This window comes from Bubalus kerabau, chromosome 15 (genome assembly GCF_029407905.1).
Source record: "Bubalus kerabau isolate K-KA32 ecotype Philippines breed swamp buffalo chromosome 15, PCC_UOA_SB_1v2, whole genome shotgun sequence".
Taxonomy (NCBI): domain Eukaryota; kingdom Metazoa; phylum Chordata; class Mammalia; order Artiodactyla; family Bovidae; genus Bubalus; species Bubalus kerabau.
Window position 1 is genome coordinate 47,003,840 of NC_073638.1, and position 15,573 is coordinate 47,019,412.

A 15,573-nucleotide genomic window follows, 5' to 3' on the forward strand; every position below is an offset into this window, starting at 1 on the left:
TGAAGAAGAGTGGTTTTTTCCCTGGAGAAGAACCACTCTAGAGAGTCTTTCTAGTAGCTACTTTCCCACTCCACTCCTGTGTGCCTGCGAAGACCCCTGGCATGTGGGGTGCATCCTCCCCTATCCTTCCCCAGCATGTAGGGTTACCCCACGAAGTTGGCCATTGTCTGAGCTGGCTGAGGTGATATAAGTATGAGGCACTAGGAAGGGTCCTACCATGGTGGGAGAGTGTTGCCAGGAAAAGTTTCCTAGAGGAGCAGTGACTGGCCACAGGAGAGGGTCGGTCTAGCTTCCTAGACAGAGCTAGGATATCAGGTCTTTGAGCAAAGGTTTGACTGAGCATGCGCCATGGTCCAGGAGAAGAATTAATAGTCAAATATTTGTTAAAATTGTGTTAGAGACTATTCCAAACACTTCAAATGAATTATCTTAGTGAATCCTTTTAGTAATCCTTGAAGTAGATAGTGTCATTTCCATTTTATGGGTGAATTAACAGGCTCAGAGAGGTTAAATAAATTTAGTGCAAGGCATACAGTGAGTTATTGGAGGATCTGAGATTCAAATTCATGCCTGCCTGACTCCAGCTTTAACCATTAACCAGTAGTTCTTTTTTGGTGAAGGGAGAGATCAACATATTCCTTCTGCTCACCTGAGTGTGTTGGGAGAGCTTTGTGCAGGTGGAAGTACAGTGTGGTGTAGAGAAAAGGAAATGGGTAGGATGAGAGAAGAGATGCAGTAGACCAAACCAGAAATCCCAAGTTTCTTGTTACGAGAAACCAAGTCTCTTCCTTCTGATGCCCCTTTGGCACATTTTTAATTATGGTTGATGAGGAGAGGTCACCTTATAAAGTATAGTTGGCACCTGTTTTCTCTTAGAAAGGAATTCTGAGTGAGGAGGACAGAGGTAGAGAGCAGACAAGGACAAGATGCTTGGGGGAAGGCTGGCCATCAGTGCAAGGAGACAGAGGCAGAGGGACAGAGACAGTGAGAGCTGCTGGAAGACAGAGGCAGGGAGTAATACACATCTGTCTCCTGAGGGGGGAATCCAGATTGAGAAGCAGGTGGATGAAGCAGGTGCAGGGATGATGTGCTGTTGGTGAAATCAGATGAGGCTCTCTTTTCAGATTTTTGTTCATAGCCGGGGCTCAGAGGTAAAACGGTGTACAGTTCAACTCCTTGGCCAGAATCCTATGCCTCTGTCTTCTTTCTCTTGCTGTCTTATTACCATGATTCTCCAGACTCCCTAATCCCTTATTGCCCTACCCTAAGTAAATCTGTCTTTCCTTTTGGCACATAGAATCTGAGACTGAAAATTGTTGAAGGAAAAGAGATGACAGCTGAGTTCTGGGTGGAGTTGCTGAGCCCAAGGACTGGGCTCTTTGGGCCATATCCTGTTCATGGGTTTTGCCACCACTGTAGCACCTTCTGTGGTCTCCCTTGCGAAAGGGCACAGCTCGTCAGCGTATTTAAGGAGTGACCAGAGTGGAGAGCCTGAGGGGAACAAACAGGTGGGGGCTGTTATCCAGAGAACAGTGCTGCTTTCTGCAAGAACTTCTAGGGTAGTATAGAATGGTGTTGGGAGCAAAGACTTCAGAGTGACAAAGAGTCCTAACAGGTCTCTTCACTTCTCTTGGGCTACAGGGATAATCCTACAGGTCCCTAATCCCTTATTTGAAATCTTTTGGGATGGGTGTGTTTTGGCATTCAGGATGATTCAGATTTTAGAAAGGGAATATAGTGCCTTTATGATAAGTAAAGGAATACCCCAGTGGGATTCAGGGCAGTGCCCTACTGTAACCAAATCTATCAGTGTTTCTGTAGCTAAATATATGAATATTCACACTAAGTGAGATAAATAGATATTATAAATATGATCGTGACGGGTCAGGCCAGATTTTGGGTCAAAGTTATAAACAAACTATTGTTTCTTCAGAGATTTTTTATTTTGGAATTATAGATAAGGGATTATGGGCTTATAATTGTTCTCAGGTTGTTGTGGAGGAGTAAGCGTGCCAGAAAAGCCTTCTAAACACACCACATGGTAGGTATATATGCAATCTCAATCCAAAACAAAATACAAATGTCCAAGGGGGTGGACTTTTTGACTTACAGTGGACAATGTACGGCTTTGGACCCAGCTGCCTTGGGAGTTGTGCACAACCACAGAGTGAAGGTGCCTTAGAAGAGAGGCTTCCTGTGGTGGGTGGGGAACAGGATTCATTGCTTTTGAACATTGGCTGCATATGATTTCCCTTTTCATGTACCAGAGGGGGAAGGTGTGTGTGTGTGCGCGTGTGCGTGCGTGTGTGTGTGTGTGACACAGGACTGTCACACATATCTTTATATTTCTTTATAATAATGTTGTAATAAATATCTGACTGCATACATGTTTGTTCACATCTCTAATTATTTTGTCAATATAGATTTTTTGAGGAGGTTTCACTAAGAGAAAGATGTAAAAGACTGATGACCCATTATTAGGGTTAGAATTTTATCAAAGTTATCTGCAAAATTACTGCCTGGATGGTTCTTTACCTCAGAACTTCATGAAAAAGGTTAGCCTTGAGAAAGATGGAGTCCATACTTGGGCTGAGAAAAACTGGATTTGCTCCTTGTCCACTTGGCTTCAGTGTGACAGCACTCTGAAAATCACACAGCTTCTGGGCTGTCTCTGTAGTTATTTGTTGATGAGGACCTGGAGATGGCATCACTTGCTTTTCTTCAGATCCGCAGCCTCCCGTGTGGCATCCCATGATGCTCGGTCCAGCTGCCTGTGCTGAGTGGTCCGACTGCTCCTGGTTCAGGTCTTTGTGATTAACTCCAGTACCCACTGTTATGATCATTTTCCCGGAGAGCTTAGGTCTGGCTGTGCAGCCCGCAGCTTTCTCTGACTGCGTGACAGTGTCTCCCTACCTTTTATGTGAGAATATACTCATTCTAGACTTAACGCCGGGCTTCCCTGGTGGCTCAGCAGTAAAGAATCCTCCTGCAGTGCAGGAGATGGGTAGGGAAGATCCCCTGGAGGAGGAAATGGTAACCCACTCCAGTATTCTTGCCTGGGAAAGCCCATGGACAGAAGAGCCTGATGGGCTAGAGTGTCTGGGGTCGCAGAGTTGGACATGACTGAACACGCACCCAGACTTAATGCTGGCTTGAAAGATCTTTCTGTGCAAGGTCCTTGCAGTTTGGAGTTTTTTTTTAACAGAAAGTGAATCCCATGTTAGGCAACACCACGACACTTCCTATTTAATATCTCTGTTCTCTGGCAGCCACAGCAGTGTGAAGTATTCCTATTTCATCATATTGCACCAACATCGTGTGTTTCTCATGATGCTGGCCAGGACAAATGGAGGTGCTGATGAAAATTTTATTTGAGAATTCTATATTCTTGTTTGAGGGTGCACAAAAAGGCATGTTGGTAAGAGAAGATAATGATCTCTGGCAAACAGGTGAAGTGGTTACAATGATTTTCTGGGATATCAAAGTTTCTTTCAGTTGAACCCCTGACCCCTGAAGCTATAGGCCCAGGGAGAGAAGTTCTAGTCATCAATATCTGAGACTTTGGCAGAGCAGTGAGGGTAGGGGGAATAGTGGTTTACATATAGAGACCCAGAAGGTTCTCTGAACTGAGAATGTCTTCAGGATCAGGGTCTTGGAAAAATTTGGGAATCCAGGGCGCCTCATCCCAATTATTAGAAAGTGGGGAATAAGCCTGCTTAACTCCTTCCCGAAGGATAGGCTGAAAACAGAATCAGGCTCCAGGCATGGAGGGAAGGCTATAATCCCAGACAGGTGCCCAAGGACTTCCAGAGGCCGTGTCCCTCTTTCCAGACCCCTGGGTCCAGGATCTGTAGAGAAGCTTTGGTGTAGGAACGTGGGCAGACAGGTTAAAATGATGGAGCAGAGCTGGGGGAGAAGGAGGAGGGTGTTTTTAAGTTAAATCGTGTGTATTGTGATCCCAGGTTTATTCCCTGGCACCTTTTCTTATCTCCTCTGCATGGCAACATGGTTGCCCATCTCCTGTCTCCTCCCAAGCAGGATGCATGGCTAGACCAGTCTACAGAGCCACTGGTACACCGAGACTTCACAGCAAATATCTGTTGAGTGGTTGTCACAGTCATACACAGATCATGGGACAAAGAGGACACCACACCTCCAGACCACAGACTCCTCTGAATGTCCCCCCTCTCCCACCCTCAGGCTCCCTTGTTTTCATTGTTCATTAAAACTGGCTTTTCTTGAATGTGAAGATTTCTAGGAGCCGGTCCCTAATCTGCTTCGTGCGGGCCCCATAGATGAGAGGGTTAAGGGCAGGTGGCAGCAGCAAGTAGATGTTAGAGAGAAGAATGTGCACAGGCTTGGGGACGGTGTGACGACCAAAGCGGTGTGTGAGGTAGGAGAAGAGACCAGGCACATAGAAGGCTAGAATGACACAGATGTGGGAACTGCATGTACCAAAGGCCTTGGCACGGGCTTCCTGGGTAGGCAGCTGCAGCACAGCATGGGCGATGAGCCCATAGGAGCCTGTGATGCCTAGAATATCTATACCTGACACAGCCAACGAAAGCACCAGCCCATACAAGTTGTTGGCTCGTGTGTTACCCACCACCAGCTCCACCACTGCCATGTGTGCACAGTAGGCATGGTCTATGGTCTGGGCTTGGAAGTGCTCAAATCGTGCAACCAGCAGAGGGAAAGGCACAACAATAGCCACAGCTTTTAGTGCCAGTGCCAGGGCTGCATACCCCACACGGGCTTTGGTGACTAGGATGGGGTAGTGCAATGGACGCCCTACTGCCACAGCACGGTCACAGGCCATGGCCAACAGTACACCAGATTCCACGGCCGTCAGTGCGTGAACAAAGAACATCTGGACTAGGCAGGCAGCATATGGCACAGGCCGGGGCCCGAGCCACAGCACAGCCAGCAGCCCTGGAGCTATAGATGTGGCTAAGCTCAGATCTGTGGCTGCCAGGCTGGCCAGGAGCAGAAACATGGGCTGATGCAGTGTGGAGTCTGTCTGCACCACTGCCAGCAGTGCTCCATTGCCCAGCAGGGAAAGCAGATACATGGGCCCAAAGACCAGTGTCAGCCAGGCCTGCACACCCCCTAGCCTTGGGATGCCAGTCAGTATGAAGAAGGTTGGGCGTGAGAAAGTAGAGTTGGGCTGTGGAGCTTCTGTCATCCTGTGGGGTCAGAGCTTTTGGGCTCATGGAAGCATGACTCATCATGGGTAAAGGACAAAGGGAGAGATTTTGGGGGTGTCACAGTGGCACAGATCCATCCATATGTGTAGGAGTCATGCAGGGCTGGGAGGCAGTGGTATAACCTTTGATTGGGGTTATATAGATATAACCTTGGATAATCAGGGTCACAACCCTAGCTAGGGTGGAAGAATCCTTTTGCCTGAAAGTCCATGAGTGTTGGGGGAGCAAAGGGAGACAGTGGAAGTGAAGTGGGGGTGTCACTGCTGCAGTGCTAGAATAGCTGGAGCCCTCCAGTTGGGGCTCAGCTGAGATGACTTTTTCTTCCTCAGAGTCCAAGTAGAGTCAGTCTCAGTCTCTGTAGATGGAGAGAAAGCCAGTACTGGGTGGCGATCAGGCCTCAGGCTGGTCCTGTTCCTGACTGTATCTTAGGCAGAACTCCTGGGCCCAGCTTCCTCAGCTCTACAGCAGGGGTAGGCACAATGATCTTATGTGTTGCCCAGCTTTAACATTCTGGTCACCAGCCCTCTAAGAAGAAAGGAAAAGAGAGAGAAAGGGAGAAACAGGAGGAGGAGGCAGAAGGGGCCTGGAGCAAAGTAGGGAGGCTGATATGATGGGAGAAAACCTGGTGGGCTTTTGGGGTGTGGGGTTCTTCTGTTATTCTTCACTCCATGCTGAAATAATGAACTTGAACACGGGCTGGAGAATTGACGCCGCGCAAGCAACGGAGAAAGAGAGACGGCAGTAAAGAAAGGAACTTCTCTGTCTCCTTTCCTTCTTCACATTCCAGAAGGGGGGTCACATTCCAGAATTGAGTCTCTTTCCTGGGGTGCCAGGGGCAGAGCAGGTGACAGAGGGGGAGGAAATGGCACTCAACACAGACTAGCAGCCAGAGGAGGAAGAAGTATCTCTGGTGTTGGAGGAGGCAGGGTGAGTAGAACCAGTTTCTCCCAGAACCTAGCCCACAGCAGAAACTTAGTGAAGGTTGGATGGATAAATGAAGGAGGAAAAAAGCCCCAGAAGACTTGACTGAGGAAAGCTCCTAAGCACCATGGGTTTGCAACTTCTCTTCACCTTGACTGCTGCCTGTGGGGCCCTTTATGTGGCTGTTCTACCTGCTTCCCTCAGGGCCCTTACCCCTCCCACCTGGGCCATATTAACTCTTCCTTGTACTGCGTCTGGTAGCCTGGGTAACTCAGGAAGTAGTGTAAAGAGGCAGAGATGGGGACAATGATCAAAGAGACTGACTTTTGGCATTGAAAGATCTGGGTTAGAGGAAACTTTCTCTGGGAGGTCTTTGCTGACTCACTGATGTCTGGAGAGATAAGACCTTGCTTGCTTTCTTCTTTAATAGCATCAGTTCCCCTCTATTGTAATTGTCTCTCTTTCCTCCACTAGACTGAAAGAGTTACAGGCAGTGTTTCTTATTAGCCTCAATATAACCACCACTTATCATAATATCTGGTAGTTAATTGTCAATAAATAAATATTTATTGCTCTTAATTGTGGGACAAAACTGCTGACCCAAACGGCCACCCAGACAGCATTTGCTAACAGTGGTGCCTACAGTTTCAGAAGCCTCCAGTATCCATGGAAATGAAAAAGACTCACCATTTACCACAAGTCCACCGAGTAAAATTCTTTCTGCTATGATGACACATACTCTAAAAATCACCACAGTATGTAAGATAAAATAACAAAATCACAGGGACTATGGAAAAAATAGGAGTAGGGACATAACATTAAAATCTTCATCAGTGAAACATTTGAGAAAGAATGTGAACCTAGTACAAGTGGTAGTGCTGTTTTACACATGTTAAACCGTTAGGATGTAACAGAACTTGTGGGATGAGCCAAAGCAGTTCTAAGGGGGAATGTCAGCAATAAATGCCTACATTAAAAAGCAAGAGAGATTCCATTTAGACAACCTCACTCTCCCCCTGCAGGAACTGGAAAAAGAACAAACTGAGCCCAAAGTTACCAGAAGAAAGAAAAGATTAGAACAGAAAGACATGAACAGGAAAATAGAAAATATGAACCAAAGTTAGTTCTTTGAAAAGATAAATTAATAAATCCTTAGCTAGACTCACCAAGGGAAACAAAAAAGAGATCAAATCAATAAAAGTACAAATAAAGGAGACATTAGAATGGATACCACAGAAATTCTAAGAATTATGAGAGGCTACTGTGAATGAACTATACCAACAAACTGTACAACCTAGAAGAAATGGAAAAATTCTTAGAAGCATAACCTATAATTCAAGACTGGATCAGGAAAAAGAAAATCTGAATAGATCAATTACTAGTAAGGAGATTGAATCAGTAATCAAAATTCTACCAATGAAGAAAAGTCCAGGACCGGATGGTTTCACTAGTAAATTTTTGCCAAATATTTTAAATAAGAATTAACCCAGGCCTTCTTAAACTCTTTCAAAAAAGTTGAAGAGGAGGGACAACTCCCAAACTCATTTCATAAGACCAGCATTCTGATAACAAAATCAGAAAAGGACACTACTAGAAAAGAAAACTATAGGCCAGTATCCCTGATAAATATGAATGCAAAGATTCTCAGTAAAGTACAGCAAATCAAACTATTCCAAAATCTTGCAGGATAAGGAAGACAAAGATATCACATGCACAAAAAAGATAATTATAGGTCAGTTGAACAAAATGCAAAAATCCTCAATAAAATATTAGCAACAAATTCAACAATACATGAAAAGGATCATAAACCAGGATCAAGTATAGGGTTTTTCCTGTGATTCAAGGGTGATTCAGCATAAACACAAATGAAGCAATGTGATACATCATGTTAATAAAATGAAAAACAAATCACATGATCATCTAAATAGATGCAGAAAAAGCATGACAAAATTCAGCATCCTCTTATGATAAAAACTCGTAACAAATTAGGCATAGAAGGAATATATCTCATAAAAAGGCCATATATGACAAGCTCATATCAACTTTTCACTGTACTCAATGGTGAAAGGTTGAAAACTTGTATTCTAAAATCAAAACAAGACAGTTTCACCACTGTCAGCCACTCTCAGCACCCATTTTCAACATGGCGCTAGAAGTCCTGGCTAGAACAAGAAGGCAAGAAAAAGAAATAAAAGGTATCTGAAGTGTGAAGAAGCAAAACGGTCTCTAGTTTTAGATGACATGATTTTTACATATAGAAAATCCTGAAAACAATCAAAAAGCTGTTAGAACTGACCAATGAATTCAATAAACTTGTAGGATACAAAATTAACTTCCAAAAATCAATAGCATTTTATATACTAATGACAAACTTTATGAAAAAGAAATTGATCTCATTTACAATAGCATCAAAAACAAAAAAATAAAATAGGGAAAAAATTTGACTAAGAAGAGGAAAAGAGAAATAGAATATTCTAAAAGCTATTGATATAAGACATTGATGAAAGAAATTGAACAAGACAGATAAATGGGAAATGTGTTCATGGATTGGAAGAATTAATTTTATTAAAATGTCATTACTACCAAAAGTCATCTATAGATTCAATGCAATCTCTATCAAGATTCCTATAGCATTTTTTTTTTACAGTAGTAGAAAAAACCTCTTAAAATTTATAAGGAACCACAAAGACCTTGAATAACCAAAGACATCCCGAGAAAGAAGATCATAAAGCTATACTCTATAGTTATCAAAACAGTGGACACACTGGGGAAAGAGAGGGTGGGAAGAATTGAGAGAGTAGTATAGACATATATACACTACCATGTGTAAAAAAGCTAGGTAGTGGGAAGCTATCTTTTCTCCACTGAGTATTCTTAGCTTCCTTGTAAAATATTAGTTGACTGTATATACTTGGGTTTATTCCTATGCTCTCAATTCTATTCCATTGATCTATTTGTCTACTTTTCTGCCACTATCATACTGTTATTTTTTTTTCATTAAAATTTTTTATTTTTTAAATATAAATTTATTTTATTTGGAGGCTAATTACTTTATAATATTGTATTGGTTTGGCCATACATTGACATTTTCTTTATTTTTTTTAATTGTAGTATAATTTGTTTACAATGTTGTGTTAGTTTTTTGCTGTCCAACAATGTGAATCAGCTGTATATATACATACATACACACATACAGGTATGACCTAAATCATATCCCTCATGATATACAGTGGAAGTGACAAATAGATTCAAGGGATTAGATCTGATAGACAGAGTGCCTGAAGAACTATGGATGGAGATTCAGGACATTGTACAGGAGGCCATCCCCAAGAAAAAGAAATGAAAAAAGGCAAAGTGGTTGTCTGAGGGGGCCTTACAAATAGCTGAGAAAACAAGAGAAGCCAAAGGCAAAGGAGAAAAGGAAAGATAGACCCATTTGAATGCCGAGTTCCAAAGAATAGCAAGGAGAGATAAGAAAGCCTTGGTGATCAGTGCAAAGAAATAGAGGAAAACAGTAAAATGGGAAAGACTAGAAATCTCTTGAAGAAAATTAGAGATACCAAGGGAAACATTTCATGCAAAGATGGACACAATAAAAGACAGAAATGGCATGGACCTAACAAGCAGAAGATAAGAAGAAAAGGTGGCAAGAATATACAGAAAAGATCTTCATGACCCAGGTAACCACAATGGTGTGATCACTCACCTAGAGCCAGACATCCTGGAATGAGAAGTCAAGTGTGCTTTAGGAAGCATCACTATGAACAAAGCTAGTGGAGGTGATGGAATTCCAGCTGAGCTATTTCAAATCCTAAAAGATGGTGCTGTGAAAATGCTTTATTCAATATGCCAGCAAATTTGGAATACTCAGCAGTGGCCACAGGACTGGAAAAGGTCAGTTTTCATTCAAATCACAAAGAAAGGCAATGCCAAAGAATATTCAAACTACCACACAATTGCACTCATCTCAAAAGTTAGCAAAGTAATGTTCAAAATTCTCCAAGCTAGGCTTCAACAGTATGTGAACTGTGAACTTCTAGATGTTCAAGCTGGATTTAGAAAAGGCAGAGGCACCAGAGATCAAATTGCCAACATCTGTTGGTGTTGAGGTCCTTTAATGGACGGAACTTGGTGGCCTGGTGTTGACGATAAGAAAGTAAAGGAGAGAAAGAGGCTGATATTCCTTGGTTTACACAGAAAGCCAATAAAGCCCCTGACATGGGACTTGCTCTGTTCACGGAGGCCTCAGGCGCCCTCTCAATGGGGTGAAGACGCAGAGCGCCTTCTCAAGAGGGTCTTAGAAGCCCGAGCAGGAAAGTGAACTCAGAGGGCCTCTGCGCTCCAGGGGATCAGCCTGAGAGAGAGAGAGAGAGAGAGAGAGAGAGAGAGAGAGAGAGAGAGAGAAAGACATGGGGACCAGAGCTCTGATGGAGCAAAGGTGTTTTAATCAACATGGTGTGGGCATATATACCGTCTTACAAAGTAGTTATTCTCAGCAAAGATAAAGATTAAAATTCCAGACTTACAAAACATAGGCAATCCATATTAAAGAGAGAGATTTGTAAACGATCACTTTTACCGTATGGTTCACAAGAAGGAAGAGGGTACTTATCACCATATAGAAGCACTAATGAAGGAAATGCCTGGATTTCTCAGCCCCTCCTCTTAATTCCAAGGAACAGAGAATTCCTGACAGATCCAAAACAGCACACAGGAAGCCTCCTGTTAAATGCTTCCTGACATGTTGGATGATTGAAAAAGCAAGAAACTTCCAGAAAAAGATCTACTTCTGCTTTATTGAATACACCAAAGCTTTTGACTGTGTGGATCACAACAAACTGGAAAATTCTTCAAGAGATGGGCATACCAGACCACCTTACCTGCCTCCTGAGAAATCTGTATGCAGGTCAAGAAGCAACAGTTAGAACTGGACATGGAACAACAGACTGGTGTGTGTGTGTATGTATATGTATGTATGTGTGTGTGTGTGTATATATATATATATATATATATATCGCCCCATGTTCACTGCAGCATTGTTTACAATAGTCAACACAAGGAAATAACTTAAGTGCATGTTGATGAATGAATGGATGAAGTTGTAAGATACACACTGGAATATTATTCAGCCATAAAAATGAGGAAATCCTACCATTTGTGGTAACATGGATGGCTTTGAAGGGATTATGCCAAGTGAAATAACTCAAAGACAAAGACTATATGATCTCACTTATATGTGGAATCTAAAGAAAAAATAGCAACCAAAAGGAGAAAGAAAATATCCCCCAAACTCATAGGAAAAGAGATCAGAGTTTTGGTTACCTGAGGAGGAGGGTGGGGCAGGAGAAATTGGAGGAAGGTGGTCAAAAGTTACAAATTTTTAGATATAAGTTAGTCCTGGGGATGAAATGTAAAACATGATGACCACAGCTAATACAACTGTGTGATATGTAGGGAAGTTGAGAGTAAATTCTATGAGTTCTAATCACAAGGAGAATTTTTTTCCCTTTTTTTTCTTTTTATTGTATCTGTACGAGAAGATGTATGTTACTCAAACCTATTTGATAATCATTTCACAATGTATGTAAATCAAATCATCAGGCTGTTTGCCTTATGCAGTGTACTTTAGTGTTGTGTATGTTGATTATTTCTCCATAAAACTGGAAAAATTTGCTAAGTTTTGTTTTATGGTTCATAATAATGGCTATCTTGGTAATTTTCCATGGATGCTTGATTAAAAAAAAAGTTTGATCTCTTGTTGGGTGGTCTTCTACATATGTCAGTCAGATCTTATTTGATTGTGTTGGTCAGTTCTCCTACATCCTTGTTCATAATCTGTCTAGTAGTTTTATCAGTTGTAGAGATAGAAGAACTTCAATACTGAGGGGGCTGTTAGAGTCCTAAACTATAATTGTGATTTGTCCATTTTTCTTTCCATTTCTCAGTTTATGCTTAATGTGTTTTGAGGCTCTGTTGTTTGGTATGTACATACTTAGGATCATTATATTTTCCTGGCTAATTGATACTTTTATTGTTATGTAATATGTCACTTATCCAACCAGTCCATTCTGAAGGAGATCAGCCCTGGTATTTCTTTGGAAGGAATGATGCTAAAGCTGAAACTCCAGTACTTTGGCCACCTCATGTGAAGAGCTGACTCATTGGAAAAGACTGTTGCTGGGAGGGATTGGGGGCAGGAGGAGAAGGGGACGACAGAGGATGAGATGGCTGGATGGCATCACTGACTCGATGGACATGAGTCTGAGTGAACTCTGGGAGTTGGTGATGGACAGGGAGGCCTGGTGTGCTGCGATTCATGGGGTCGCAAAGAGTCGGACACGACTGAGCGACTGAACTGAACTGAATATGTCATTTTGTCACTAGAAATATTTTTGCTTTGTGCATGCATGTGTGCTCAATTGCTCAGTTGCATCTGACTCTTTGCAACCCCTTGGACTCCAGCCTGCCAGGCTCCTCTGTCCATGGAATTTTCCAGGTGACAATATTGGAGTGTGTTGCTATTTCCTGCTCCAGGGTATATTCCTGACCTAGGGATTGAACCGTCATCTCCTGCATCTCCTGTAATGGCAGGCATAGTCTTTACCACTGAGCCACCTGGGAAACTCATTGTAGTGTACTTTATCTGTTATTAATATAAGCCACTCCTTTTTTTTAAAATGAATGTTTGCATAATATATATATATATATATTTTCCTTTTATTTTCAACCAACTATGTCACTGAATATGAAGTGAATTTCTTGTAAACAGAATAGAATTCGGTTTTTTTTTTTTTTTTGGTTAGTCCACTTTGCCAATCTCTGTTTTTTAGCTTGTGTGTTTAGACCATTTACAGTTCAGGTAGTTTTTAATGAGTTGGGACTTAAATCTGATATTTTATTATTTGTTTTCTGTTTGTTTCTCTGTCTCAGCCCTCTGTTTCTGTTTTCTTGCCTTTCTGTGGATTGCTTGAACATTTTTAGGATTATTTTCATGATTTACTTTTTGAGTATATGGCTTTGTGTAGTTTTCTTTGTGGTTGCTCTGTTAAAAATTATTGTGGACAATTATTCATAGTCCACTGGCAACAACATTTTGGCACTTTTAGTGGTAAAACCTTCATTCCATTTAGGTCCCTTTACTCTTCCTATTTTAAAATATTATTGTCTTGAGTGTCAGATGGTGTAATCACTTTTGTTTTAATCATTGCATATGATATAAAAAACTCATGGGAAGAAGCATTTACACACATTCCTGTTTTTTCATTATTCTTTATTCCTTCTTGATGCTCCAAAAAAATCTTTATTCTAACATATGTAGACACCCATGTAACCCACACTTCCCTCAATATATAGAATGTTTTTTACCAGAGGAAGTGCCTTCTGCTTCCTCCTACCCTAGAGGCAATCGTTATTCTGATTTTTATCACCATGGGCTGGTTTTTATCTATGTGGAACCTCATGAAAATGGAATCATGCAATATATAGCCCTTTGTATCTGGTCTCTTCCATGCAACATAATGACCCTGAGTTTAACCTGTGTTGTATGTTTTAGCAGTTTTCAAAAAAAATTTACATTGGAGCATAGTCGATTAACTAGTTTGTGCTGGTTTCAGGTGCGCGGCAAGTGATTCAGTTATACCAATACGTGTATGTGTTCTTTTACAAAATCTTTTCTCATTTAGGTTATTCCTGAATATTGGGCAGCATTTCCTGTGCTAAACAGTAGGTCCTGGTTGGTTATCTGTTTTAAATATAGTAGTGTGTACATGTCAATTCCAAACTCCCAATCCCTCCCCTGATTCTTCCCCCATGGTAACCATAAATTTTTCTCTAAGTCTGTGAGTCTGTTTCTGTGTTTTAAATAAGTTCATTTGTGTCATTTTTTAGATTCCAAATATAAATGATATCATACAACATTTGTCTTTCTCTGTCTGACTTACTTCACTTAATATGACTCTCTCCAGTTCCATCCATGTTGCTGCAAATGGCATTATTTCATTCTTCTTAATGGCTGAGTCATCTACTGTGGGCTCCCCTGGTGGCTCAATGGTAAAGAATCCACCTGCCAATGAAGGAAATGCAGGTTCAATCACTGGGTCAGAAAGATTCCCTGGAGAAGTTTTGAAATGGGAACCCACTCCAGTATTCTTGCCTGGGAAATCCCATGGACAGAGGAGCCCAGTGGGCTATAGTCCTTGGGGTTGCAAAAGAGTCAGACATAACTTAGCAACTAAACAACAATAACAACATTCTATTGTATATGTGTACCACATCTTCTTTATCCATTCATCTATGAGTGGATATTTAAATTCCATATCTTGCAATTGATATCTTGGAAAAGATATCTTCCATATCTCAGCTATTTTAAATAGTGCTGCAATGAGCATTGGGGTGCATGTATCCTTTCAAACCAAGTTTTTCTCTGGATATATGCCCAGGATTGAGATTGCTGGATCATATGGTAGCTCTGGGCTTCCCAGGTGGCACTAGTGGTAAAGAGCCTCCCTGTCAATGCAGGAGACATAAGGATGAGAGTTTGACCCCTTGGTCAGGAAGATCCCCTGGAGGAGGGCCTGGCAACCCACTCCAGTATTCTTGCCTAGAGAATCCCGTGGACAGAGGAGCCTGGCGGGCTATGGCCCATAGGGTCATACAGAGTTGGACATGACTGAAGTGACTTAGCACACACACACATCATAGCTCTATATTTAGTTCCTAAAGGAATACTCATGCTGCTGCTACTGCTGCTAAGTTGCTTCAGTCGTGTCCGACTCTGTGTGACTCCATAGACGGCAGCCCACCAGGCTCCCCCGTCCCTGGGATTCTCCAGGCAAGAACACTGGAGTGGGTTGCCATTTCCTTCTCCAAAGCATGAAAGTGAAAAGTGAAAGTGAAGTTGCTCAGTCGTGGCCGACTCTTAGCGACCCCATGGACTGCAGCCTACCAGACTCCTCCATCCATGGGATTTTCCAGGCAAGAGTACTGGAGAGGGTTGCCATTGCCTTCTCTGAAAAGGAGTACTCATACTGTTCTGCATAAAGGCTGTACCAATTTACATTCCCACCAACAGTGTAGGAGGGTTTCCTTTTCTTCACACCCTCTCTAGCGTTTACTGTTTGTAGATCTAAGAGGAAATGCTTTCAGCTTTTCATCATTGAATATGATGTTGACTGTTGCTTTGTCACATATGGCCTTTATTATGTTGAGGTACATTCCCTCTATACCCATTTTCTAGAAAGCTTTTTTTTTTTTAAATCATAAATGGGTGTTGAATTTTGTCAAAAGTTTTTCTGCATCTATTGAGATGATCACATGGTTTTTATTGTTCAATTTGTTGATGTGGTATATCACACTGACTGATTTGTGGATATTGAAAAATTCTTGCATCTCTGGGTTAGATTCCACTTGATAATGGCATATGATCCTTTTAATTTTGTTGGATTTG

General features: G+C 41.9%; 1 protein-coding gene across 1 annotated transcript; it reads right to left on the minus strand.

The window, feature by feature from the left end:
- Positions 1–4,222: 4,222 nt before the first annotated feature.
- Positions 4,223–5,236, minus strand: LOC129628133 (olfactory receptor 52W1). Its single transcript, XM_055547564.1, has one exon. The coding sequence runs from the start codon at positions 5,183–5,185 to the stop codon at positions 4,223–4,225; it is 963 nt and encodes a 320-aa protein (XP_055403539.1). The 5' UTR covers positions 5,186–5,236.
- Between the last annotated feature and the right edge of the window lie 10,337 nt (positions 5,237–15,573).

Excerpts from the sequence above, each read along its gene's own strand:
- LOC129628133 (XM_055547564.1), bottom strand. The coding sequence starts at position 5,185 with ATGACAGAAGCTCCACAGCCCAACTCTACTTTCTCACGCCCAACCTTC.